The 26,013-nt window shown below is 34.4% G+C and overlaps 1 protein-coding gene across 1 annotated transcript in view; it reads left to right on the top strand.

Moving 5' to 3' along the window:
- Positions 1–26,013, top strand: part of SEMA3E (semaphorin 3E) — a 297,545-nt gene that overhangs the window by 157,147 nt on the left and 114,385 nt on the right. The window contains 1 exon segment of the mRNA XM_017852378.1: positions 18,119–18,279. Within this exon segment, the coding sequence (XP_017707867.1) occupies positions 18,119–18,279 (161 nt within the window).

Here is a 26,013-nt window from a genome sequence, read left to right as displayed (position 1 = left end):
ATGTTTTTGTCTTTTTGGAGGAAATATGGAGTCATTTTGGTCATATAGTAGGGTAGTCAATTATACTGGAAAGTAATTGTTATTTTACCCATGACAATTTGCCACTGTGCATTACATTTATCTTTATTTACTAAGAGAAATGTGCTAAATACTTGTCATCCTGCATCCTAAATTCTCCATAGATAATTTATAACATAATGTAATTTAAAATGTCAGATGTACTATGCTATGTCATTGAATATTAAAGAGATGAAGTATAAATATTGTGAATATAATTGATTTTATAGAAGAAGTTACAACTTCTGACAGTAATTTTGTCTTTGAAAAATAATGCCATCAATCAATCATTTAGTTAATATGTTTATATTCAGGAATGTTCACACTAAAAATATTTTAGCAGTTTGAAGGCATTTAACAATTTAAGTATAATAATATTGTTTTAATCTTTACAAGGAAAATTAGGAGGCTAAGGGCTGTAATTGACAAGTTTTACAACAGCAGGCTGAGACTTGATAGCTTTAAATGCCTCAATATAATGTCTGTTAATTTATATTATTTTTAGTACTGTGAACTATAACTGATATGCTCATTTCTTGATATTATTTGCATCAGTTTTGTTTGTTTGTTTGTTTTTTGAGACAGGGTCTCTCTTTGTCACCCAGGCTGGAGTGCAGTGGTGCGGCCATGCTCAGTGCAGCCTCAACCTCGCAAGTTCAAACTATCCTCCCACCTCAGCCTCCCAAGTAGCTGGGACCACAGGTGCACACCAGCACGCCTGGCTTTTTTTTTTTTTTTTTTTTTTTTTTTTGCAGAGATGAAATGAGGTCGCACTATATTGCCCAAACTGGTCTGGAACTCCTGGCCTCAAATGATCCCCCAACCTTGGCCTTCTAAAATGCTGGGATTACACGTGTGAGCCACAGCGACCTGGCCTGCATCAGTTTTACTTGTCATGTTTCTTTTCGCTGTTGCAAAGTGAAAGAATTATTGTTGAAGTAAAAGTTTTTCCACCACCTGCTTGCCCCTGCTTGCCGCTCCCCCATCATTCAGGTTCTTCATTTGTCTCTGTCTCTTTGTGTCTCTCTGTCTCCGTTTTTCTCTGTCTCTCTCTTTCTCGCACATGCACACACACCCCCCACACACAGAGTTCTGTTTTGAAGTGTTAAATCCCAGCAGTCATTCACCACAAGCACTGTGAAGAATTATATCATCACTTTAATGGGTAGCTGCCAGTCAGGGAGGTTAATGCATTTGCTCCCTTCCAGTGGCAGAGGCTCCCTCTTCTTGATCATGGCAGAAAAAGAAAATTGACCTCCTGTTCCCAATTTTATAGGGAATTTTTCCTTCTAGATAGGGGTAGTGACCTTGCTAGAGGATCCAAGTATTTTTAAGATCATATTTGACTAGATGATGGATGGCCAGTTACCTGGGCACAAACATCTGTTCTGATAAAGCTGGGGTCTGGGAATAGGGCAGCTACATGGTAATGAATTTTGCTCTTCCCTCCAGCTGGCAGGAATGATATTCTCAGAAATTTAGTTGATTCTCAAAGGAGATGATTGGCAGTCCTACAATAAAATACAGAATGTTAAGAACCTGATCTTCAATTTTATGACACAACTTCAGTTTCATTCTTGAAACTTGCTCTACTAATAAATTGCTCGTCTAGAACTAATTTTATGCTTTGAAGTTTATCCAGTGAGTTCTATAATAGACATTTTAACTTGTCATATAAAAGTGTCTTCCAAGTGTTCCATACTTTAAAAATTTATCATCCATTCTCTTGTTCTCAGTGTGTGTAGAAAGCTGTTCACATTTGCCTACTTACTTGTTTTCTGAGTAATAATGTTTTGGCATAGGAGATTACATTATGATTTATATGGGTTTTGTAAATCTTTCAGTTCTTCTAATTTTAGCATGACCTAAGTTATATTTTCTCATTTTCTTAAAAAGTATGTGATACAGGTATACAGTTATGAAATATATTTTATTTCTTGCCCCTTATGGTTTTTTTAACCATGCTGTGCTATCAAATACTAGGTCTTATTTATTCTATTTTTTTCAATCCATTAACCATCCTCACCTCCACACTGTAATTCCCCAATTCCCTTTCCCAGTCTCTGGGAACCATCCTTCTACTATGTCCATCGTTCAATTATTTTGATTTTTAGATCCCACAAATAAGTGAAAACATGTGATATTTGCCTTCCTGTGCCTGGTTTATTTCATTTAACATAATGATCTCTAGTTCCATCCATGTTGTTGCAAATGACTGGATCTTGTTAGTTTTTAAGGCTAAATCATATTCTATTGTGTGTATGCACGACATTTTCTTTGTCCATGCATCTGTTGATAGAACTTACGTTGCTTCCAAATCTTAGCTATTGTGAATAGTGCTTGCCACTGATGTTTGAAGCTTATCAAAAATTACAGGAAAACAGATCAATAAGAATAAATTGGTTACTTTTTTTGTACCCAAAGCAATACACTTTTTGTGACAGCTTCCCAAGAACTGAGCAAATATACAATTGTATCTTCAGCATAAATTCTTGTCTTTCCATAATGATAGAACTAATTTTGTAATTCTCATGGTTTCCAAAACTTAACAAATAAAAAATTTCTAGAGAGCATCCTCTGGATAATTTCAGTTATTATTCTATCATTTTTGTAATTATGAGAAAAATGTGATATTGATAAAGTGTTCAAATTATACAATAGTCATTGCTTTGGTAATATGTCAGTCTGAAAACTACAGGTTGAGGTTAATAGACTTAGGTTTTTAAATTAATTTTATTTGCTTCTGATCTTTATATTATCTGATCCTCTGTGTTAATTTTTATTTATTTGTTTTGATTGGTTTGTAACATAAACTGCAATGAGATAGAACTTAGGATGAATGAGAATGAAAATCAGGTTTTATGAAAAAAGGCTGAAACACAATTTTAAAAATGTGTACTTCCAAAGGTATCTGTGACCTTTTATTAAGGGTAATATTATTTGATAAGTCCATAAAATACGGGAAATATCTCTATGCCCATTACTGAAAACTTATGACTCATCTTAATCCACAAAGAAACCACTATATAATTTATACAACTTCTTTTGTTATTGTAACTTGTAATAAGCAAAATGAATAATATCCAGAAATGTCGATATTCAAATGATAGGTGACAATAGGAAGTTTTTTAACTTTCTCCATGAGCTTCTGTTTTTCTAATTTGTAAAATAGAAGCCATTTGAATCTACTGGTGGAGTGAAGGGTAAGTGAAATTACGTATATTGGGTATTTCACGCAGTACCTAACAGATAAGAGCCTTTCTGTGAATGTGAGTTGCCCTCCCTTCATAGCTTCCAGAGAAAACACGGGTGGTCTTCTTAGGTACTATTTGCCTCACGACAGGTTATAAACAACAGGGATTTCTGGATAGTAAATCAATACTAACTGAGGATTGCCAGAAAAGGAAAACAGAAGAAGAATTTAGTAGCAGCTTAGTCACTAAGGCAACTTTTTGTGAAAGAAAGTCATCAGTGAATTGTACACACAGCATTGGTTTGTCTTCTCTCTTCATTTTCTCTTAGCCACATCTAAAGAGAACCCATCTACCCAGGGGGCCTATTACCTAGTAAGAAGCATCCGGCTCACATGGTAGCTGCTACAGTAATTGAGGCATGTAATTTAACAGCAAATAAGATTTTGGTGATTGTCTGACAGTTCCAAACCTATGAAGTAATGGTAAATCGCACACAACTTCATCTCTATATCCACATAGCATCTACCGACAGCATTATTTTCTTTGTTATTATAATGTGGATGAGTAGGTTCAATTTCTATTAAATTAACAGGATATAAAATATTATAAAGTTGCACTTCATTCTACCTGAATTTGAAATTCCATTATTATTCTATCATTTTGTAATTATGAGAAAATGTGATATTGATAAAGTGTTCAAATTATACAATAGTCATCGCTTTGGTAATATGTCAGTCTGAAAACTACAGATTTTTAAAGGTACAACCATTTCAGATGTCAGATTGCAAACTCCTGGTATATCTGGAAACCATGTGTTTTTAGAAAGAATGTTTTACAGGATTAAATTACATGAGTTGAGGGAAGGCTTTATTTTTATAAAGATAAGACTGAAGATCTTTATTAGAGGTCAAGTGAGGAAAATGTAGAGGCTATTTTGCTGTGATGCTGTAACATCACTTCAAACCATGCATCTGTAAGACTGACAATTCTGTTTCTGTCCTTACAAATCAGCCACCAAATTAAGTACAGTCTTGTGCCTCGTAACAACATTTAGGTCAGTGGCAGACTACTTATATGAGGGTAGTCTCATAAGATTATAATGCAGTATTTTTATTTTACCTTTTCTGTGTTTAGATATGTTCAAATACACAAATACTTATCATATTACAATTGCGTATAGTTTTCATCATAATAACATGCTGAACAGGGTTGTAGCCTAGGATCCATAGGCCATATATAGCCTAGGTATGTAATAGGCTATACCATCTAGGTTAGTGTAAGTACATGCCATGATATTTACACAAAAATGAAATTCCTTAATTATGTATTACTCAGAATGTATTCCCATCAATAAGTGATAAATGATTGTATTAGAAAACTCATAAAAATGTAAAGTTTAATAGTAATAGTAAGAATAAAATATTTAAATAATTTTGCCTGCCAGTCTGGCACTTAGAATTCAAATTTCAAGGGTAGAGTAGAAATGCTTTATATAATTTATTTCAGGTTGAGCTTATAAATTAATAAATAAAGAAATAAAACAAATTTCCTAGGAAATAAAGACAAATTTTTCTCTTGCAATCTGAGATGGGTATGGATAAAAAGAAGAAATATAAAATTGACCCAAATTATTATTGGTAGAAAATTGAGGTTTTAACTTAAAATATACAGTAGCTGTTTACACTGATCACAGTAATCATGTACTTGTGAAATTTCCTATTTCACTTTAAGCCTGTATGATGAGCCCTGAGAGTAACTATGTCCACTTGGCAAAATGTAATTAAGAAAGCCCTATTTCAACAGGGGAAATTTGCTCTCACTGCCCTTGACTCATAATTTGTTGACATCAAAAAATAAATAATAAAAAGAGAAAGAAACTCATATATATTTGCTGCCCATTAGGTGCTATGAATCATTTGATTCTTACCATAGTCCTGCCAGTTAGTTATTATTATCCCTATTTTACAGTGAGGACAGGGAGACACAGACAAGTTCATTCACTTAACATATTGTTACCTAGTGCTTACTAAATAAACCATAGGAACTGGTCTAGGCCCTGGGGATATCACAGTGACCAAGATGGAAGGGCTTACAACTTCTCATGGAATATGTTTCTTGTCAGAAGAGAGAAAACATATATAAGTAAAGAAAAACCAACCAAACAAATTTAAAAAAACACAAAACCTAGCAGCATTCATGCAATATAGGATATGAAAAGAAAATGGTGCAACTTAGAATGCCTGGTTGGAATCTTTAGATTTATTAAGACTGGGAAGGCTTATTTATTTCTTAAGACTGGGAGGGCTTATTTCTTAAGACTGGGAAGACAGAGGGAAGATCCAAATGAGAACAGGAGCCAACTGTGTGGAGGTCCGAGGGAGGTGCGTGGCAGACGGAAGGAGAGTCCAGGCCAAACTCTAAAGCCCAAGCCCTGGAGCTCTGTGAGGAAAGGAGAAAGTGGCGCAACACCGGGGCTGGGGTAGGCAGCCAAGAGATAGTGACAGACTTTGAGCCAGGTTTTAATCTAAGGGAGTTGGGAAACAATGGGAGGAACATCACGACCCAATTTATATTTTTAAAGAAAGAAATGATCACTCTCGCTACTGTGAGGTGAACTCATTGGTGGTGGTCGAGGGAGGCATGGAGCATAGAAGACAGAAAAATAGGAAGACCTTTCAGTGGTCCAGATGAGAGGTGGTTGAGGCAATGCTACGGACAGATAGTGTGGCACTCAAGAAAGAAGAATCAGGACAAATCCTAAGTTTTTGCCAAGAGCCAAACTTGAGTGGAAGCCTGGGAAAGGAGTTGGTTTGTCTCTGGTAATCAAGACCTTGTTGTTAATTTGCTAAATTTCAGAAGACTTTTAGACTCTAAGAGAAGATAGCTATTAGGACTCGGCTGAACAAGTATGTATTTAGGGGTCAAGATAGGAGACAAAATTTGAGAGTCGTATTTGAAAACTTAAATTATCAAATATTCAATCCCATATGTGAAGAAAAAAATGTGATTCCAGTTTTAGCTAATTTACTTCTTTGTTGTTATAAGATGGATTATTTACTAGAGAAAACATGTTATAGGCCAAAGGTCAATAAAGTTTTTGCTAGAGAAAAGTACACAATTTCAACAAAAACATAAAAAATTATGTATGTATTAACAAGTTACATTTGACCTGTCATTAAAATGATCAAATGAAGACATAGACCAGGCTGGCAATAATACCCTGTCTCAACTAAAAATACAAAAATTAGTTGGGTGTGATGGCATATGCCTGTAATCCCAGCTAGTTGGGAGGCTGAGGCACAAAAAAATTGCTTGAACCCAGGAGATGGAGGTTGCAGTAAGCCAAGATTGTGCCACTGCACTCCAGCATGGGTGACAGAGAAAGACTTCCATCTAAAAAAAAAAAAAGAAACGAAAAAAAAATGAAGTAGATGATAGACCTATTCAACTTCTTAGCATGACTTAAATTCAATTAAAAATACAGATTGTAGAGAATACATTAGTTCTATAACAGGATGTTTTTGAGTTGAGATAAAACCAAAATGTGTTTATGATTTAAATAATATATAATTATATTGCAATTATGTATATACATTAGCCAACTTTGTTCATAAATCAGAAGGTATCTAGCAAAATGCATTTTGTTTTACGCTGGTGCAGATTAAGTGAATGCAATAAAAGTTGTTAAATATATATTTTAATGTGAATTAATGAAGAAGTAACCAGATATCATCCATTTATTTTAGACTTAATCCTAAGAAAGAATATGACGTAAATGTATAAAATAATGATAACTTATTAAGTTTTAAATGTTGTATAAAAGCCAATTTTTCTGTAAAATGGCATAATCCAGAAAAGCTGACTTAAAATATTGCCGTAAAATGAATCCTACCTAAATATGCTTAACATTAAAAAATAAGTACCTAAATAAAATCAAAGCTTTGTTACTGCATTTCATAGAATACATGAAAGTATTTTGAAAGGAAGAGGTTGGGCATGGTAGCTCATACCTGTACTCCCAGAACTTTGGGAGGGCGAGGCAGGTGATCACTTGAGGTTAGGAGTTCGAGACCAGCCTGACCAACATGGTCATGGTGAAACCCCATCTCTACCAAATACAAACATCAGCCAGGCATGGTGGCATATGCCTGTAATCCCAGCTACTTGGGAGGCTGAGGCAGGAGAATCGTTTGAACCTGAGAGGCGGAGGTTGCAGTTGAGATTGCGCCATCGTACCCCAGCCTGGGCAACAAGAGCTAAACTTTATCTCAAAAACAAACAAACAAACAAAAGACTCCTAGAAATCTGTTTTCTTTCTCTCCTCTCCTTTAAATATGTTTTTTGTTACTGCTGTTTTTTGATTTTTTGAGAAAGAGTCTCATTCTGTCACCCAGGTTGAAGTGCAGTGGCCCAATCTCGGCTCACTGCAACCTCCACCTCTCAGGTTCAAGCAATTCTCCTGCCTCAGCCTCCCAAGTAGCTGGGACTACAGGCACTTGCCACGATGCCTGGCTAATTTTTGTATTTTTACTAGAGATGGGGTTTCGCCATATTGGCCAGGCTGGTTTCGAAATCCTGAACTTGTGATCCGCTCACCTTGGCCTCACAAAGTATTGGGATTACAGGCGTGAGCCACCGCACCCAGCCTCTTTTAAGTACGTTTTAAGTGGCTAATGTTGCAGAAAAATGCTACAGTAGTTCATGTATATTCTTGGCTTCCTTAACTTCTGCTTTGGCTGAATATCTATGACATCTTATTATAAAATATCCGTTAGTCAAAATTCTGGAATTCTCACAAACAAGCGCTCTATTTTGGGTAAAACCACACGTTTCTTATTCCCACATAATTCGCCAGTTGAATAGGAGTGCCTAGGACTTTGTTGATGTCCAAATTCAGCCTCTGGAAGACTGAGAATGCCCCTTGCCCACTTCTGATGAATCACATTGTGTGTGTGTGCGTGCGCACACATGTGCATATGTGTATTTAAACTTAGAAGCATTTTATATAAGCTGTTAATTGTTAACTTGATTAATTGCTCCAGATAATCAAGAATTAAGTTTATGAAAGAGGCTGCATGAGATAAAAAAGGGAATTAACTCTATTTTTTAAAATAAAACACCTTTAAAATATCTTTCCAACATAAGTGATACACAAATTTCTACATTTAAGGGTCCAATTTCCCTCATCTCTCAGCTATGACCTTAATAACATAAAACTTAACAGTTTAAAAATTCCTTAAATTCAAATATGGACAAGCAATTTTAATCCAACAGAAAAATAGACAATGAATGTAATAAGAACAATCACAAAAGTAAAGTACCCTAAGATATATGAAAAGATGCTTAACTTCACCTATAATAAGAGAAATTCAAATTATATTGTCTCAATCAAATTAGCAAAACACCCTAAACTTTAATTATATATGGTTTATGAGGTATGGGGATATAGGCACTCTTGCATATAGTCACGGAATTTTAACGTGATATAATCCCTATGGAAGCAAAGTTGGCAGTATTTGTTAAAATTACAAATGCTTTTGACCTGGTAATTCCGCTTTAAAATTTATCTTATCTTAAAATTTATCTTACCAATATATTTGCACATCTGTGAATGGACAATTCATATATATACATTGCAGTGCCGTATTAGTAGTAAAAATTTAAAAGATTTCAAATGCCCACCACAGTGATCCATAAAACAAGATGTTTCTTGCAACTATAACCTCTCTAAGTTTTGATACGGAAATACTTCTCAGATATTTTAAGTCAAGTAAAGAAAGGTAAAGAAAAAGGTTTATATTATGATTCCTTTTGACTGTAAAAACGCTGAGAATTAATAAAGATTTATACATCTAATTTGCTGCATACGCATAAAAAACTTGAAGGAATGCCCAAGATTTTAGACAAGATTAATCCATTGAGGGCAAGGGAGTGAGAACTAAACAGAGGGGAGGAAGTTTATCTTTATGACTCTAAACCTTGATATTCTTTTGGGGTTTGAACCATAAAATGTATTCTCTTATAAAGGGCTGGGCACGGTGGCTCACGCCTGTAATCCCACGACTTTGGGAGGCCAAGATGGGCAGAGAATTTGAGGTCAGGAGTTTGAGATCAGCCTGGCCAACACGGTGAGACCCCATCTCTACTAAAAATACAAAAATTTGCAGGGCATAGTGGCACACTACTGTAATCCCAGCTCTTCAGGGGGCTGAGGCAGGAGAATTGCTTGATCCCGGGAGGTGGAGGCTGCAGTGAGCTGAGATCTTACCACTGCACTCCAGTGGGGGCAACACAGTGAGACTCTGTCTCAAAAAAAAAAAAAAAAAAAAAAAAGTGAATGTGCCTGATTTTATTAAGTACCCAAGTTTGAAAAAACCTTGTATCTAAAATTGATTTTCAGAAATAAAATGATGGATACTAAAATCTGATTTGTGTTATGTTTATAGAATTATATTGATCTTTAGTATTCCTCTGAAACTCCAGATATAGTTCCTAACACAGTGGATGTTCAATATACAGCTGATGCTTGAACAACTTGGGGGTTAGGGATGCTAACCCGCAGTGCAGTCTAAAGCTAGAGTATAATCTTCGAATCCCCCAAAACATTACTAATAGCCTACTGTTGACCAGAAGCCTTACAGATAACATAAACAGTTGAGTAACCCATATTTTTAGGTTATATGTATTATATACTATATGGTTACAATCAAATAAGCTAAAGAAAAGAAAATGTTATTAAGAAAGCCTTAAGAGAAAATATATTTACTATTTATTAAGTAGAAGTAGCTTATTATGAATGTCTTCATCTTAATCATTAAATACATTTTAACTTTTGTTTTACTTTTCCATATAACATTAAATAATAATTTACATATGACAAGAACACAAGGAATCTGAAAATTACAAATCACATTATTTTGTTTTCTTTGAAGAATTAAAATGCTATTTAATGTCTAGGCTATTCCTACGTATATTTGAACTCCTGCCTTCTTCAGAAAGTGGTTTATGACTGAGCAACTTGATGTATGACAATGTCTATTGTACACCTTTGACTTGTGAAAATAATAGAACCTAAAAGTTCAAAGAATGCATGAAAGACAAGCCGATTGTCCATTGCTAAAAAGAGCAATTAGCAAATCAATGAGCTGGTCCTTATTTACACTTTTTAAAAAGTTAATTGCTTATTTCTTTACGAATCTCTTTCAACATTATAAGCCACTAGTGATCATCAGTCAAATCTGTCAAAATCATCAAAGCATGTTGTGAGAAACCTTTTCTTTTGAACCATTACAAAGTTAAAGAAAATTTCTAATGGCTATTTCTGTATTTCATTTTCATTAACAATGCTTACTGCCTGAAATTCAATTTTTTTTGTTGTTGTTGAATTAACCTTAGGACAATATTGAAAAAGGTAATTAACTCAGAAAACCATGACAAGTTTAGTTAAAGTGTTGAGTCTCAGGAAATCTTTAGTTGGCAGGTGACCGTGGAACAAGAAATGTGTATTCAAGAAGGAAACACCTCTCCCCTGGTAATCTCTTTTGTTTGAGAGCTGAAAATGTGTGTTCTCCTCTCCTTCATCTTACACAAGAAACTATAGCATTTAAATATATTCTTACAAAGTGTAGAGAACTGTCTTTGTAATATAGTGATGTCAGTGAGTTTTAAAACTGTGTCTCTTGCAGGTTAAAAGGAAAGGCCAAGAGAGGAAATGACTAAATCCTCAGAGTATATCTTCATTGACAGCTGATAATTAGCATACAGCTTAGCAATAATAATTAGTTCCCTCTTTAGAAAATTTCCGGATGAACTCTGAGTTGGTGCATTTCAGTTTCATCTTATTTCTTTGTCCATTCCCTCCCCAAGCAATTCCTGTTATTTTTAGAGTAGGAAAACTCAAGAGGAGCTGGCTTCATTTAACTGAGTCAGCACTGTCCATTATTTGCACTGTGTTTTCTTGAGATAACCTGAGATTAGAGTTTCTTCTGTCCCCGTCTTCCTGCATATTTTCTGTTTCTTTCATCCAGGCAGCTTGAAGCAGTCTGAAGGGATTTAAAGAAATCAGCCATTGCTTGGTAAATATGCCAAGTCCAGGGACCGTGATTTGGAGTTCAGATAATTAATACGACTTAAAGGAGTGACTCTAAAACTAAGAAAGGAAAAATTCTTGAGGAGGGAAGAAAGCCTTGCTTGCCTTTATATTGCCTTCATTATATGCAAAAAATATTCAATACATTTTGAAACTCCATAGCAAATTAGGTAAAAATATTTCCGTTTTCTCACAAGTAAGATATGTAAAACTAAAAATATCATGAATCAATAAGTCAAAGCAACAAAAAATTTTGTAATTATTTGAGATAGTTTATAAAATACACAATAAAGGTGATTAAAATTGAATTGATATTAACCTGATTTTTTCTATTTATGTCATCGCCATTAAATTATTTTGAATTATCTCAATACAACCTATTAAATATTTTAAAAACCTTCTATCATATTATTTATATCAGGCTCTGCAAAAAATGCATTCATTTCTGATGCATTATAATGTCTTAAGAGACTAGACTTTGAATTGCTAGGGTATTTTAAAAATAATATTTAGAAATCTCATGTGCATTGTAACAAAGCTCTCCAGTCAACTTCTGTTGTTCAAATTTTGTCACCAACACTGACCAAAATAACCTTAACTCTGTACTGAATCTCTAATAAATTCTCTTTTTGCATGCAAAAAATGGGGAGAATAGTGTTTCTGAGGAGGTGTCACAATGATTACATGACATAAAAATGTCTAGCCCTTAGATAATACATGCTATGTAACTGATCAATAAATATTTATTAACTGTTATTATCACCTTGAGAGTTAGGGTGGGGAGGATGGGTACCTGGATATAGGAGGAAATTTGGTTGCATAAAAAAGGAGACATCTCATACGTCTTCCCCTTTTACTTATATAATTTCATTTTTGGTAAAGTAACACATGTTCACTGGAGAAAATTTGTGTAATATAGAAATTTTACATAGATCTCTAGAAGAGCCTGAATTCTCATTTCCACTAGTTATTGTAATTTTTAAAAATACCACAAAATGACATTTTCATCCTCATTCCTTTGAACATTTAATGAAGTTGAATTCTTTTATGCAAATTCACTTTTGTGTCCTCTTTGATAATGTGCTATTTGCAGAACAGAGGTGATATTTTTTCTTCTTTCTTTAAAATAGTTTTTTTTAACATAGTAAAGGACTGTATTAAAAACAATTAGTTTCCATTNTTTTTTTAACATAGTAAAGGACTGTATTAAAAACAATTAGTTTCCATTTGTGCTATATGTATATTTTCTTTCCCAGATTTCCTCTAATAATTATGTTTCTGCTTTTTTCTTAAACTTCAGAATTCCATGATTTATCAAACTTTACTGCTTTGATCTCATTGTTTTATGTTTACAATGCTCTCTTTACAAATAAAGCATACTTCAATTTCTATGAATTTCATATGAATGAGATAGATGAAAGTCTGCTCATTCTAAAATAAATTGGAAATAGAAGCATTCTTCTCTATTCAGATATGAAATTTATTCTCCAGTCATGTGAGTGACTTTCACAATCCACTTATTATCAGGAAAAATGACTTAAGATCAATTAATGAAAACTCAAATGTTGGTATTTGGCAGATACTCTCCAACATGCACTATAATTATATAGTCATAAACATCTATATATGATTGAACATCTAAACATCATGAACACCTAAACATGATTATATAATCATGAAAAGCTATCAACAGCAGGCCAACTTATTTAGTCTAGCAGAAATACAGATTGTAACAAATTTATGGTATTATAAATTTGTTCATGAATAAAGACAGACTGGCTAAGTTTGCTATGGAATTGAGACATGCTTCATGTTGATTGCTCTGACCCCATACACATTAATTATAGAAACTACACATTTTGCCATGTGGCTTCCACATTTTAACCACAGATGGATAATTGTTCACAACACATCCAATCTAGAGGAAGCCAGCAACCCATGAATTATGAACACTAGCTGACACAATTTCATTATTTCCCTTGAGAATTTGAATTGCAAAGTGCAGGAGCCATTGTCATATTGTGGTGATGTGGGAGCTGGAAGGTTATATCTTACATATATAATAAATATATATTACATATAGGTTATATATAATAACCTATTAAGTCATTTTTCCTGATAATAACTGGATTGTGAAAGTCACTCATACGACTGGAGAATAAATTTCATATCTGAATAGAGAAGAATGCTCCTATTTCCAATTTATTTTGGAATGAGCAAACTTTCATCTATCTCATTCATATGAAATTCATAGAAATTGAAGTATGCTTTATTTGTAAAGAGAGCATTATAAACAAAACAATAGGATATATTATCTTTGGTCATGAACAAATTAATGAATAAGCCCTTTAGAATCAGTACAGTGAAGCGGTGGCATTAAGAGAAGCAAGAAGCAAGAAGCAAAGATGCAGCATCTCCTAAGAGATAAATTACCTTGGCTTCCTTTTGTTTTCTGATTACCATGAGGCCAGAATTTCTGTCCTCACATTTACATTACCTTAATTTAATCTCTGTTCATTGCAATCATTAATATTCCAAATAACGTGGCTACCCAAGGCCATAAAGTGACTTTTGGTGGAGTGAATTTTGATGTTAGTTTAGTTGTCTTTCATTAAGGGATGTAATTATAAGCACAGGTATGGAACTTGACACCTTAATTCTTAGTGATGTTGAATGTCCACCACAGTATTTTCAGTATACCTATTACAACCTTAGAAGAAATTTCTCTTAGTTCTTAATACTAGATAACGATCCTAAGCACTTGATAGTTTTTTTTTCTTGTATTACAGTGACTTCCTCTACTTTGGATTTTGGGAAGCCTGAGGCCAAATTTGAGATTCATTTTAATTATGTATCAGATATTAGAGGATGACTTCCAGTTAAATTTATTACAACCCACCCATCTTACTGTTTTCTCTTACCCTCACTCCCTTAGAAATATATTTGTTTATTTGATTGGATATATTTGTATAAGTCATCTCAGATCCTTTTGGAAAGAGGCAAATTAATCAAGTAAAGTAGAAAATCGAGTTAATATTGAATAAATAATAGTAAATATATAATAAACATTCACATTCTTTTCAAAATAGTTTCTATTTTAGAATGGCTCTGTGTTCATTATTACAGATATATGTCTAAAGCACAAATATTCATATATAATGGATACTTCTAACCTTTCTTAACTTAAAGTCAAGGATATTACAAAATTGTAACCACTTAGGAAAAGTAGTCTAGGCCTTAGAGAAAATTAAAGATCAAGACAGGATTTATGCCAGTGAAAGTGGACAAGAAAATACAAACCATGGCATTCATAAACTCCAGTTAGTGCTATGATTTTAAAATAACGTCTATCTACTGACAAGTCTTAATGTCTTAGGAATTCAATTGTTGTCACTGTTTTGTTGTATGGTGTTGGTCAGGGTAGAGAGCAGTCGAAGCATTCAATGTATTTTTTCTTTTCTTATATTATGAAATGTTTAAAGAAAACTACAGCCTGTTCATTAGGTTTTATAAATTTAAAAAATGATCTTAGAAATTATTCTAAGAAGTATCTTCATAAATAAAATGACATTTCTCAATTTATTACCTATGGTATGTAATGATACTCAGTTTTATGTATCCAAACATATTTTGGCAACAATTTTCTCTGAGGCAATATGAATGAATCAGGAAAAGTAATCTCCAAAATTCCTTATTACATTGTTTTTTCACTGACCGTATAAACATTTAGGGTCAGAGAAAAGTTGTAAATGAATTTTCTAGCTACTTCACTTTAGGCAAACGTAAACATGAGACATCTGATAGTTAGACTTGCTATTCACCACTCCTTCCCTTTGATAAGCTTCCAAAAGTGTGAAAACAAAATACAAGCTCAGCACTGTACTTTAAATGACTCCATAAAACATCTAAGTGTCGATTTGCTTCTTTCTTTTCTGCACTCTTTCATCAGCTTCATTTTAGAAATGCAATTTAGTCAAAGAATTAAGAATTTTAAAGGTGGAAGGGTGATTAACAGGTGAAGAATCCAGTCTAAAGAACTTAAGAGGTTGTTCAAGTTTACCTACGCAATTATTGTCAAAGCCAAGATTAAAACCTGGCCTTCCAGATTCTCAGTCTACAAAGACCTTTGATTATAATATACACATCTGTTATACTTTAATTCTCATGTTTTAGAGGTAAATTGAGTGATTTTATTGTAATAGTATATGACCATAAAATAGTCATTAAATTTCTGGGCACCTGGGTTTCTCCAGTAAAATAAAATACACTGGTAATTTAAACTGTTATACAGTGGTTGTTTACTGTTTTGTAAAAGACAAAATATATATATGTAAATGTACAGATCATTAAAACGAAGATTCACAAAATTTGCATTTGTTGTATGCACACTTCGGTTCTTTCCCTTTGCTTTCTCCAAAGTACATACCCACAGAAACATGCACATTTTGTGATCTCATAGGACAGATTTGGCCATCGAGAGGAAGAATAGGTTACAAGAGGTGATACATCATAATAAAATAAGATTGATAATTCAATAATTAGTTTCCACTATTATTTACAAAGAAATAAGAACTACTACTTTTAGACTGTTAGAACTGTAGTCTACTTAGCAAGTAGGCAAATTGGTAAGTGGTAAAAGCAAGTAGAAGTTGGTGTCTATCTTGCCATGTGCATGCAGGAGTAATGAGGTACTAATCACCTCATTGGGCAGCAGGCAAGGTCATCCCTAGATGGAGTCACTCATGGAGTGCCTCCTTTACTGATTGGGCTGCCTCTTCCTAAAATCCCTCATAATTGAACCCTCTCATGACTTTCTCTTATTTCCCAGCTTAGTCCCCTAAGGGCTACACCTGAGTGTTCTGGGTAGCTCTGCAGCCTAGGAACCTGTTCAAGCCAGTGTGTAACCATCCTTTCATCAGTTGTACCCATTCAGATTCTTTCACTGTGCATTAAAACAGAAAAGTGTTGCCAACTATTGGAATAACTGGGGAAACTTTTCTAAAATCCACTTAGCAGCCCTGATATAAAATAAATGCTTATATTATAAAGACAAAGTATAATGATAGCAGACCATTTTGAGCTATATTTTGTTATGCCAGTGGATTCCAACCTGTGCTTCTCTTGCTGTATGCAAAGGAAAGCAGTATGATTCTACTTGGACAAAATTATTAAACGGAAAAAAATTGTCTTCCAGGATTTAAGAATCTCTAATTTTCAAACGATTTTATTTTCCTTCCCAAGTAAGTTGTGAGGGTGGGAAAAGAAGGAATAATAGGCAATGGATTTTCTACCATTGAAATTTTGCTGATACTCTTGCTTTCATGCCTATGTCAGAAGTTTCAAGCTATATGTTTTACCTATACATATTTAATTTTAAAATATCAGAATCTGGCAAATCTCTTGTGTGTTATGCCTATTATTCCTTTTTTCCCACCCTCAAAACTTATTCTCAGATTATTTATTTAGGTGAATAGTCAAAAGACTCAATATCTCAAAGATAACTCAATAAGAAAAGTTTTACCTTTATAAGGGATATATTGATTTAGCAGTATTGTTAATTTCAAACTAAAGATTTAAATTTAACTCTACTCCACAAAGTTTGGAGCATCAAAGTTTGAGGGTAGAGATATAGATAAGAAATACATTATTAATACAGAGGAAAAGATACTTTTAGCAGTATTGTTCATTTTAAACTACAGATTTAAAGTTAACTCTACTCCATAAAGTTTTGGGCATCAACAGTTTGAGGGTAGAGATATAGATAAGGAATATATTATTAATACAGAGGTATATACTTCATCTCTTCTTTCTCAGAAACAGAAAGTGTAAGAGTGGGCACAGTGCTATAGATTTGTCCTACTTCATAGTATCATTTGTTTAGATTTTAGTGTCCTAGTCATCAAGAATTCACATTATCTGTTAGATGCATTAGGCATTGATCTTTGGAAAAAAAGTTATCTTCTAATTTGTCAACATTTGCCAAAGGGCCTCTTCAGGAATTCTTCAGCATGCAGAGTCTAGGCTTGGGGTTTTATTCTCTCTCATCACCAAAGGCTCTCATATATCATTTTACCAACCTTAAGCACTGAACTGCCATATGCAATTAAATACCTTTAACCAACAAATGCACACACGAGAGGTTTGCCAGATTATGACTTCTTACAATTAAATGTATATAGGTAAAACATACAGCTCAAAATTTCTGACCTAAGCAGGAATGTAACAGTATTAGCAAAATTGCAGTGATTGAAAATATATTCCCCCCAGTTTTATCAGTGATCCCTACTGTAACTGTTACCACATTAATGCCTCATTGTATTAATGACGCTGATAGTTTGCAGACTGGGAAAATTTGATTTTGGATGTGACTATCAAAACCAATTACAAGTAGAAACATTATTTTCTGAGTGGCGTTTATCTGAAATTCAATAAACACACTCTGGTGGGTTTAATGTAGATTTGTAACCATTATACATTAGAGGAGCTATAAAATGACTTTCACCTAGCACTTTATGTTAAAGATTGTGAAGGATGACTATTTTCTGGATTTAAAATATAGAATATTTTCTTACTTATTAAATTGATGAAGCTTTTAGATTCATAAATTTATGAAATATTTTAACTTGTGCACATTAAAATTTGTTGCCAGTATATTTATGATAAAATGCATGTTAATGACTTGGTTCCAATAGGGATGAAAACAGAGCTATGAGAAACGGGTTATAAAAGTATTTCCATTTTCTTGTGTGCTTAGTGTACATATCACTTTGCATTTCAGAGCTCTTGAATCTGAACAGAACATCAATATTTCATAGCCCATTTGGATTTCTTGATCTCCACACAATGCTGCTGGATGAATATCAAGAGCGGCTCTTCGTGGGAGGCAGGGACCTTGTATATTCCCTCAGCTTGGAGAGAATCAGTGACGACTATAAAGAGGTATAGAAATATCCAAACTGCATTTCAGTAGAGAAAGAAAAGGGGGGAAATTCCAAGAATGTTCCTTGTCTTTTTTTAATTGTATTGACCACTTTAAATTTTTGAGTGATTACTTTTTAAATAAAATACTAGTTAAAACTAAAATCATTTTGAGGAAATGATTTCTAAATCATGTTGTATGAACTTTTCTAGTACAACACTGATACCTGGATTTCCAGACACTCTTGCCTGGTGCATTTGACATTCCTCTTGCATGGTGGACCTTGTGACCACACCCACTGTCCTGAGACCTGGGTTTGGAGCATGATGAATCACCACCAGTTCCTCTGGGCTTTACTATTCCAAAGCGCAAGCTTGAAGAAATGTGAATATGGGGCCTCGATCTAACTACCTCATATAGTTCTGCTGGTAATATCACTACTCAGGTGGATGCTCCTTTAACATGGTGAAGTCATTTATAAATTTAGAACAAGAAAGTACCAACATCTTTTGGAAAAAGAGAAAAATAATCTGTAATTATAGTCTATAACTATACAAATAATTAAGCCAAATTTTCCTAGATCCATATAAATCTTACACAAAACATAAATATTTAGAACATAGTATTTTTGGCATAAGTGCATGTATTATGTAATACACTTTCTTTACAATTGATTTATTTTTATGTTTATGAGCCATATCCATATTTTCTAAAGTCATTAAAAAAATTATGACATAAAGCATCATTCCTTGGTTTCTGCCAGTTCCCTGTCCCTAGAGGTAATAATTTTAAATCTTTTGCTGTTTCTTCTGGTTCTTCTCTACATATTTCAAAATAACGTTTGTGTACTGTTTATTGATATGTTTCATTTTAGGCAATATCTGTTAAGAAATACATCTTTAAGGAAGATGAGGATTTTAGCATCCTTCTTTTGCAATACCACAGTTAAAATATCTATGTACTATACTTCATCAGCAACCCTCCAATCACTTGCCCTCTATCTTCCCAAAATAATTATACCACAATTTTTGGTTAAATACCAGTGTCTTTACCTTATTATGATTAGGAAGATAGTATTCACCACTGGGCCACATGTGGGAACTTTATCACACTTTTCCCTCCCTTTTTTCTGCCCTTGTTTCCTTCCTTCTTTCCTTTACTCTTTCTGCAATTTTCTTGTTTCTCTTGAAATTTAACATTATCTCATTTTTTTATTTGATAAGATTTTTATATTAGTTTCACTAATTTTTCACCAATCTCTCTACAAAATCTCTCTACAAAATTTATACTCCTCTCAATGTAGTAAAACTTACCAGTTTTCATCAGTTCACGTTGTTTCCATTTTTTAATTGAAGGTATCCTCCATGCTTCACTTGCCTAGCTGGAGCTTAGCTTCACCATCACCTGGAGCATCCTCTCAGACCCTGACTTGTATAAAACTTCAGTTTCTCTGGCCCCCCACCTATAGTTTGCCATGCTGTGGAAGCATATCCTTTCCTAGCTTCTGGAAGAAGGATACAGAGCCCAGTGTTGAGTCTTGTATGTTTGAAAATTGTATTATTCCAATTTCACACATTATTGATAGATGGATATAAAATTCTAGGTTGAAAATCACTTGCTTCAGAATTTTGAGGATATCAATCCATTGTTTCCAAACTTCTAGTATAGCCGCTGAGAAGTCCAATTCTTTCTAATTTCAAAGTTTTGGATGTAACCTGTCTCTCATTCATGCGTTTAGAATCCCTTCTTTAATGTCTGTGTTTTAAAACCTTCTCCTATTTCTCTTGCATCTCTCTTTTTACACCCGTTGCACTGAGACACAATGGACCTTTCTACCAGGGACCCCATGACTTTTGGCTCTAGAGAATGCTCATTATTTCTGTTACATCTTCTCTTCATTCTCCTCTTGACTTTCTTCTGGGACTCCTCTAAGTCAGATTGTTCCCCCTTTTTGTCTGGCGTTACTGCTTATTATGCATACTTTGAAACACTTCTCCTGACATCATCCACACCCACCCCTCTTCTCACTCTAGGCTTCTAATTTCTGAGAATTTCTGGAGTCTTTTTTTATGAATCAGCTTGCATATTGGCTCCTGTCACCTTGCAGGCATTTAGATTTCCGCTTTTCCTAGCGTGCAAAGTGCCAACACTTGCCCATATGTTTTAGAGTTCTTAAAATGTTGCTGATATTTCTTTGGCATCTACACTCCAGTTTTATTTGTCCTTTTTGGATTATGTCTTTTTAATCCTTTTTCTATCGTTTTAGTGATTCACATTAAAGTAGAAGCAAATATTGCATTTCACCCTATCTTTCCTTTCTTTCTAATGCCTTTATTTTCTCTGTAGTTCTCTTTTGACTTCAAACATATGTATACCAATTGCTCTCTTTCACTATTCCTCTCTCTCCATATATATAAAATATAAATACACACACACACGCGCACACACACACACACATGCACACGCACGACCTCCTGCCTGTCAAATTCAATGGGTTTTTCTCTCACTTCTTGGTTGATCTCTTTCCAACTTTAATCCTAACTGCCTCTGCCACTATCTCTTTCTTTTTCTTCTCTCTGTCTCTCTCTCTGGTATCATCTACTTACTCTGATTTTCTGTGGAGGATCTAACCTAGGGATCATAAATAAGGCTGTCATAAATGGATCCCTATATTAAAATTCTTAATATGTGAATATTAGAAGAACCTATAAAAGAGCTATCATTTCAGAAAATTAACAACCTTTGCATTGAGGAAGTAGTTCTTAAATTATCTTCCTTGGACCAAAATATTATGTGACTATCATGGAGTGGTTCCCTGGAATCTACATTTATAACAAATAGGTGACTCATGTACACAAAATTTAATGACAATTTTCCTGGGCTGTTGTTTCCTATGTGGACCATAAGACCAAGAGATAGCAGCTTCTCATTGTAATGTGAATCCCCTTCAGAGCAGGGGAAATTGAATCGCCCACTCACTCTCATGTATTGTTTTGGCCTAATTATACCCTCAGCACTTTAATACTCGGAAGCTGGGCTTTCATGGAGGAAATGACCTGTGAAAACTATATAAGGGTAGGAGACCCGGAGGGTGATGAGGCTTTATGAACTGCATCTTAGGGAGCTAAATAGAGTGGTATGTGGTCATTGAGCTTCAGGGTGCCATCTAGCCAGGATGTCAAGGAAAGTAGCTATAAAACCTATTTGAGTACCCCAAACTCCAGGGTAAATCCTTATTTTGTGGAGCCCAAAATGTAAAAGACACACACACATGTCCCCCGTTAACCACGGATCTATCCAGTGATACATCTTTCCTTCTTTCCTTCAAATCAAACACCTTGAAAATGTAGCCAAAGCCTTTTATTTTTTCACTTTCTCACTTTCTGTTTATTTCTTTAGTATCTTTTAAAACATTATATTTCATACAGAAAGGGATATATATATATAACATAAATTCATTAGAAAATATAATAAAATAAATACTTGTGAACCCAGCTCCCAACATCTGAATGAAAATATCACCAATCCCATTGCAGGGGCGGCTACCTTCATCTTCTCCCTGTTTCTCTCCGCATGCAACCTGCTGCCCAGGAGCAATTACTACCCACTACCCTTTCTCGTTTTCATTTTTAAAAATTATTTTATTATATATTTTCCCATACAGTATATATTCTCTATATACTGTTTTCCTACACAGTATATTATTTAGAGTCACTACTTTTGAGCTATGTAAAAATCATATACAATGGTGTGTTGCATTCTTCTGGGATTGCCTTTTGTCTTGTTTTCTTTTATTTAATGTTATTTCTTATATTTATTTATGTTACCTGTACCCATGCCTTATTTGCTGTAGAAGTAGAACAGTGAATTGGGAGCACTCAGTGGGGATTTTGGTGTTTAAATCCTGGCTATGCATGTATAATATTGGACAAGTTCCTAAATCCCTTTGTGTACCTATTTCTTTATTTGTAAAAGGATAAATATTATTCCTCTTTGAAGATAAAAATTAATTATGAATTAATTTATGTAAAGTACCAAGAGCAGTGCTTGGCACACAGCAGTATGTATAAGCTCTTATTATTTTCTCTGTATTCTGTGTAATGTGTTCCATCATATGAATATAACACAATTTATTTATCCATTCCATGTCAAAGGACATTTGGGTGGTTTCCCATATTTCATTTTATCAATGTTGCTATGATCATTTTAGCAAACTTCTCTTGATACATGCATATGGGAAAGGATCCAGGGCATATATATTCAGGAGTAGAGTTGCCAATGATAGAATATGTTAATGTCAAGATAGTGCCAAATAGCTTTCCAATGTGGTTATACAAAGTTCCACTACTTCCATCAGTGCATGAATTCCCAATGAGCTCACACACTCTCTCACACTTACTCTGTTGTTCTGTATGATCCCCACATTCCTCAACACTCTTCCCTTGATTCATTTATTTATCTCTGCACCAATACCTCTCTATTTTAGCAACTATAATATTATTTTAAATTATTTTTAGCTTTATTTGATCTTAACTTTAATAACCTTAGAATTATTTCAGAATACATTGTGTACAAAATTAGGAAATACACTGGAAAAATGAAATAATATTATAATATAATGCCAGGTATGATACATGCTATAAAGAAAATAAAACAACTTAGTGGAGGTAAGACAGTAGAGGTTGGTGAGGAGAGTAGGGTGGTCAAAAAAATGTTTTCTAGGGAGGTGATATTTAAGAATATAGCAAACTTAAATGCCCACTATCCATATTTCAAGGCTCAATGACCAGTTCTGACTAGTTACACTGCAGAGCTGGTGAAGTAACATCAGAGCATGTGCCTCAGGCTGATTTGAAGGACCAGGTCATTGAAACAGATGGACAGACATTGACTTGCAAGTGTGGTGGTTGATGAATCATCTTTTTGAAGAGAAGGATAGTAAGCTAGTTGAAAAAATATTCAATTAATGAGGAGAAAGTAGCAATGGATGATGGTGGATGACTACAAGGAGGAAGGTAGCAGGTGGTATGGTTGTGACCACATGAACCTTAAAGCAGCTAGGGTTTTATTATTTTAAACCTTGATTGAGTAGGTGAATTTAGAGAAGAAAAAATTAGTGAGGAGAAGGGGAGAGTGGTCAGTGAAAATATTTTCCTCATATGTGGGTTTAGAGTAAAAAAGCCACCACCATATCTGGTAGAGAAATAGTGTTCTCAGGGGACAAGCTGATTTTAACCAGAGCAAGAAGGTAAAGGAACATGGGGGGAGAAAGACTGAAGTCGCAGGGATTTTGTCAATGACATTCCAAAGGACTTCACAGAAGGGTTTGAGGCCTCAGAAAGGTGGGGTCAGATTGGGGGTGGTACAGAGCTATGTGATGTATGAGTCCAAGTATTCATTGTTGACCTGGAAGTGGGTCAGGTCAATACTTCCCATGGTGACTATGCTCAACAGGGGTATGTCATGATGGATTAATCCTGATGATCTCTTCAGGGAAGATAAATAACCTTCAATTTTAACTTCATTTACAAAATGGAAACCATTGAACATGTTGAGCCTCACCCTCCCATCACCAAAGCTACTGTTTCCGCATGATGTTTTTCACCTCCTTCCTTGTTACATTGGCGGTACTCCCTCCTTTTATGAAATGTAACTCCTTAAACCTATGCTCTGGGTCCCAGCTTGTTGACCTTTCTTAAGGGCTGGTTATTTTCTGTCTTTTCTACATTATTATTTCTTCTTTTCCTTTCTACAAAATCAACAACAAATGTAGTTTGTATAGGGGTGCTTAATTTCCCTGTGAGACGTGGATTCATTTGACAGCCTGGCAAAACCTAAGGACCCTCAAATGTATAAAGTAAATATGTAGAATTACGAAGCAAAATATTAAAATCAAGTTAGCAAAACTATATTTTTAAATACAACTATTATGATATTAAAATAGCAATTTATGATATGATGACATGTACCTTCTTTATTAACATATTAAGTAATAAAACCTAGCAACAGGTCTCACTCATAAGCACCCGCATTTCCAATTAATGATGAGTGTTAATGATATTTTGAGATAATTGCAGCAACTCTAAAGTAGCATTGAAATGTATTTTCTCTTGGTAATGAAACCACAGATACTGCTAATACTACTATAGTTTGCTTTCTACATTTATATGATATTATCTGATAGAAATGCTAAATTGCAGTTAGAACTTAATGGTTAATGCATAATGACTTTTTTTTTTTTTTTTTTCCCCTGATTTCTGAGGTGGCGTGTTCCCTGAATTCTTTTTTCAGGCCCCAGTTAACAACTCCTGCTCCATAATTTTCACTTTAGAAAGCATTCTAATTTTTTTTAAATTTAATTTTTTAAATTTATATAAATATAAATTTCTCGGCTGAGCAAATATAGTTCTTCATGATTTACTTTCATCTACCGTCTTAGCCTAATCTCCACTTGTCCACCAATAACACATTGCTAGTCAGACCATTTCTATTTGCTCTTTTTCATACCTCTGTATCCTTACAGCTCCCCTTTCCTGGAATAAGCTTCAAATATATCCAATTTTTTAAAATCTGTTTTCTTTCTCTTTTAACCTAGATTTGGAGAAGGTTCTCCTTGCCCTTCCTTATTCTAAGGTCTGATTTTGATTCCCATATTGTATTAGCTTTGGCTGTTCAGCTGTCAGTTTACTTATAAGATGGATCCTTAAGAGTAGGCACTGTGTTATGTTCATCTTTGAAGATGTAATGAAAGAATGAAAGTGTGTCTGTTGCTAATCCTAACATCTTCCATCAATAAATCTGTTCTCTTCACTGTCTGCTTTCTCGCAATTTTTTTTTTTTTTTTTTTTTTTTTTTTTTTTTTTTTTTTTGAGACGGAGTCTTGCTCTGTTGCCAGGCTGGAGTGCAGTGGCACGATCTCAGCTCACTGCAAGCTCCGCCTCTCGAGTTCAGGCCATTCTCCTGCCTCAGCCTCTCCCGAGTAGCTGGGACTACAGGTGCCCGCCACCACGCCCGGCTATTTTTTTTGTATTTTTAGTAGAGACGGGTTTTCACTGTGTTAGCCAGGATGGTCTTGAGCTCCTGACCACATGATCCATCCGCCTCGGCCTCCCAAAGTGCTGGTATTATAGACGTGAGCCACCGCACCCGGCCTCTTGGAAATTTTATTGTACTTATTATCACAACCACTTTCAGACTAGTTATTGCTGAATTTCATTTAGGTTAATTTTGTCTGCCTTCTACTTACCCTTATATCCCAAGGCACCTATCCACCACCTACCCACTTCTGCTTTGGCAAACAGGGAATCCTGTTTCACAGTGTGGCGGTAATTGCAACCTTGGCTGCACGTTAGTAAACACCTGAGTATTGTGTGAATAATATTTGTGTCTTGGCTCTACCTCTATACTGATGTGAGGACTAAATAGTGGTACTTTCTGAAACTCTCCCAGGTAATTGTAATGTGCATGAGGATTGTGAAACGCTGGGATATTAAGCATCCTTGCTGGTCCTGGAAATACCGGTCCTATATGTGGTACTAAATAATTATTTTCTAAATAATAACCAGAACCTATATGAATATACACACTTATAAGGATAATTTTTTTCATACAAATTTTGAAATAGATAAGAATCTGCAATTTAATAAACTTATTGTACTGTATTAGTGTTTTTAGATAATGTCTTTGCTTTCTAAATTATTTAACTCACTGCATTCCCAGACCATGCGATAATACTCTTTCCCAATGAATTTCTG

The sequence above is a fragment of the Rhinopithecus bieti genome, unplaced genomic scaffold, assembly GCF_001698545.2.
Source record: "Rhinopithecus bieti isolate Rb0 unplaced genomic scaffold, ASM169854v2 scaffold_34544, whole genome shotgun sequence".
In the NCBI taxonomy this organism is placed as follows: domain Eukaryota; kingdom Metazoa; phylum Chordata; class Mammalia; order Primates; family Cercopithecidae; genus Rhinopithecus; species Rhinopithecus bieti.
The sequence above is the reverse complement of the archived record's forward strand: the minus strand, read 5'-3'. Positions and strand labels throughout refer to the sequence as shown.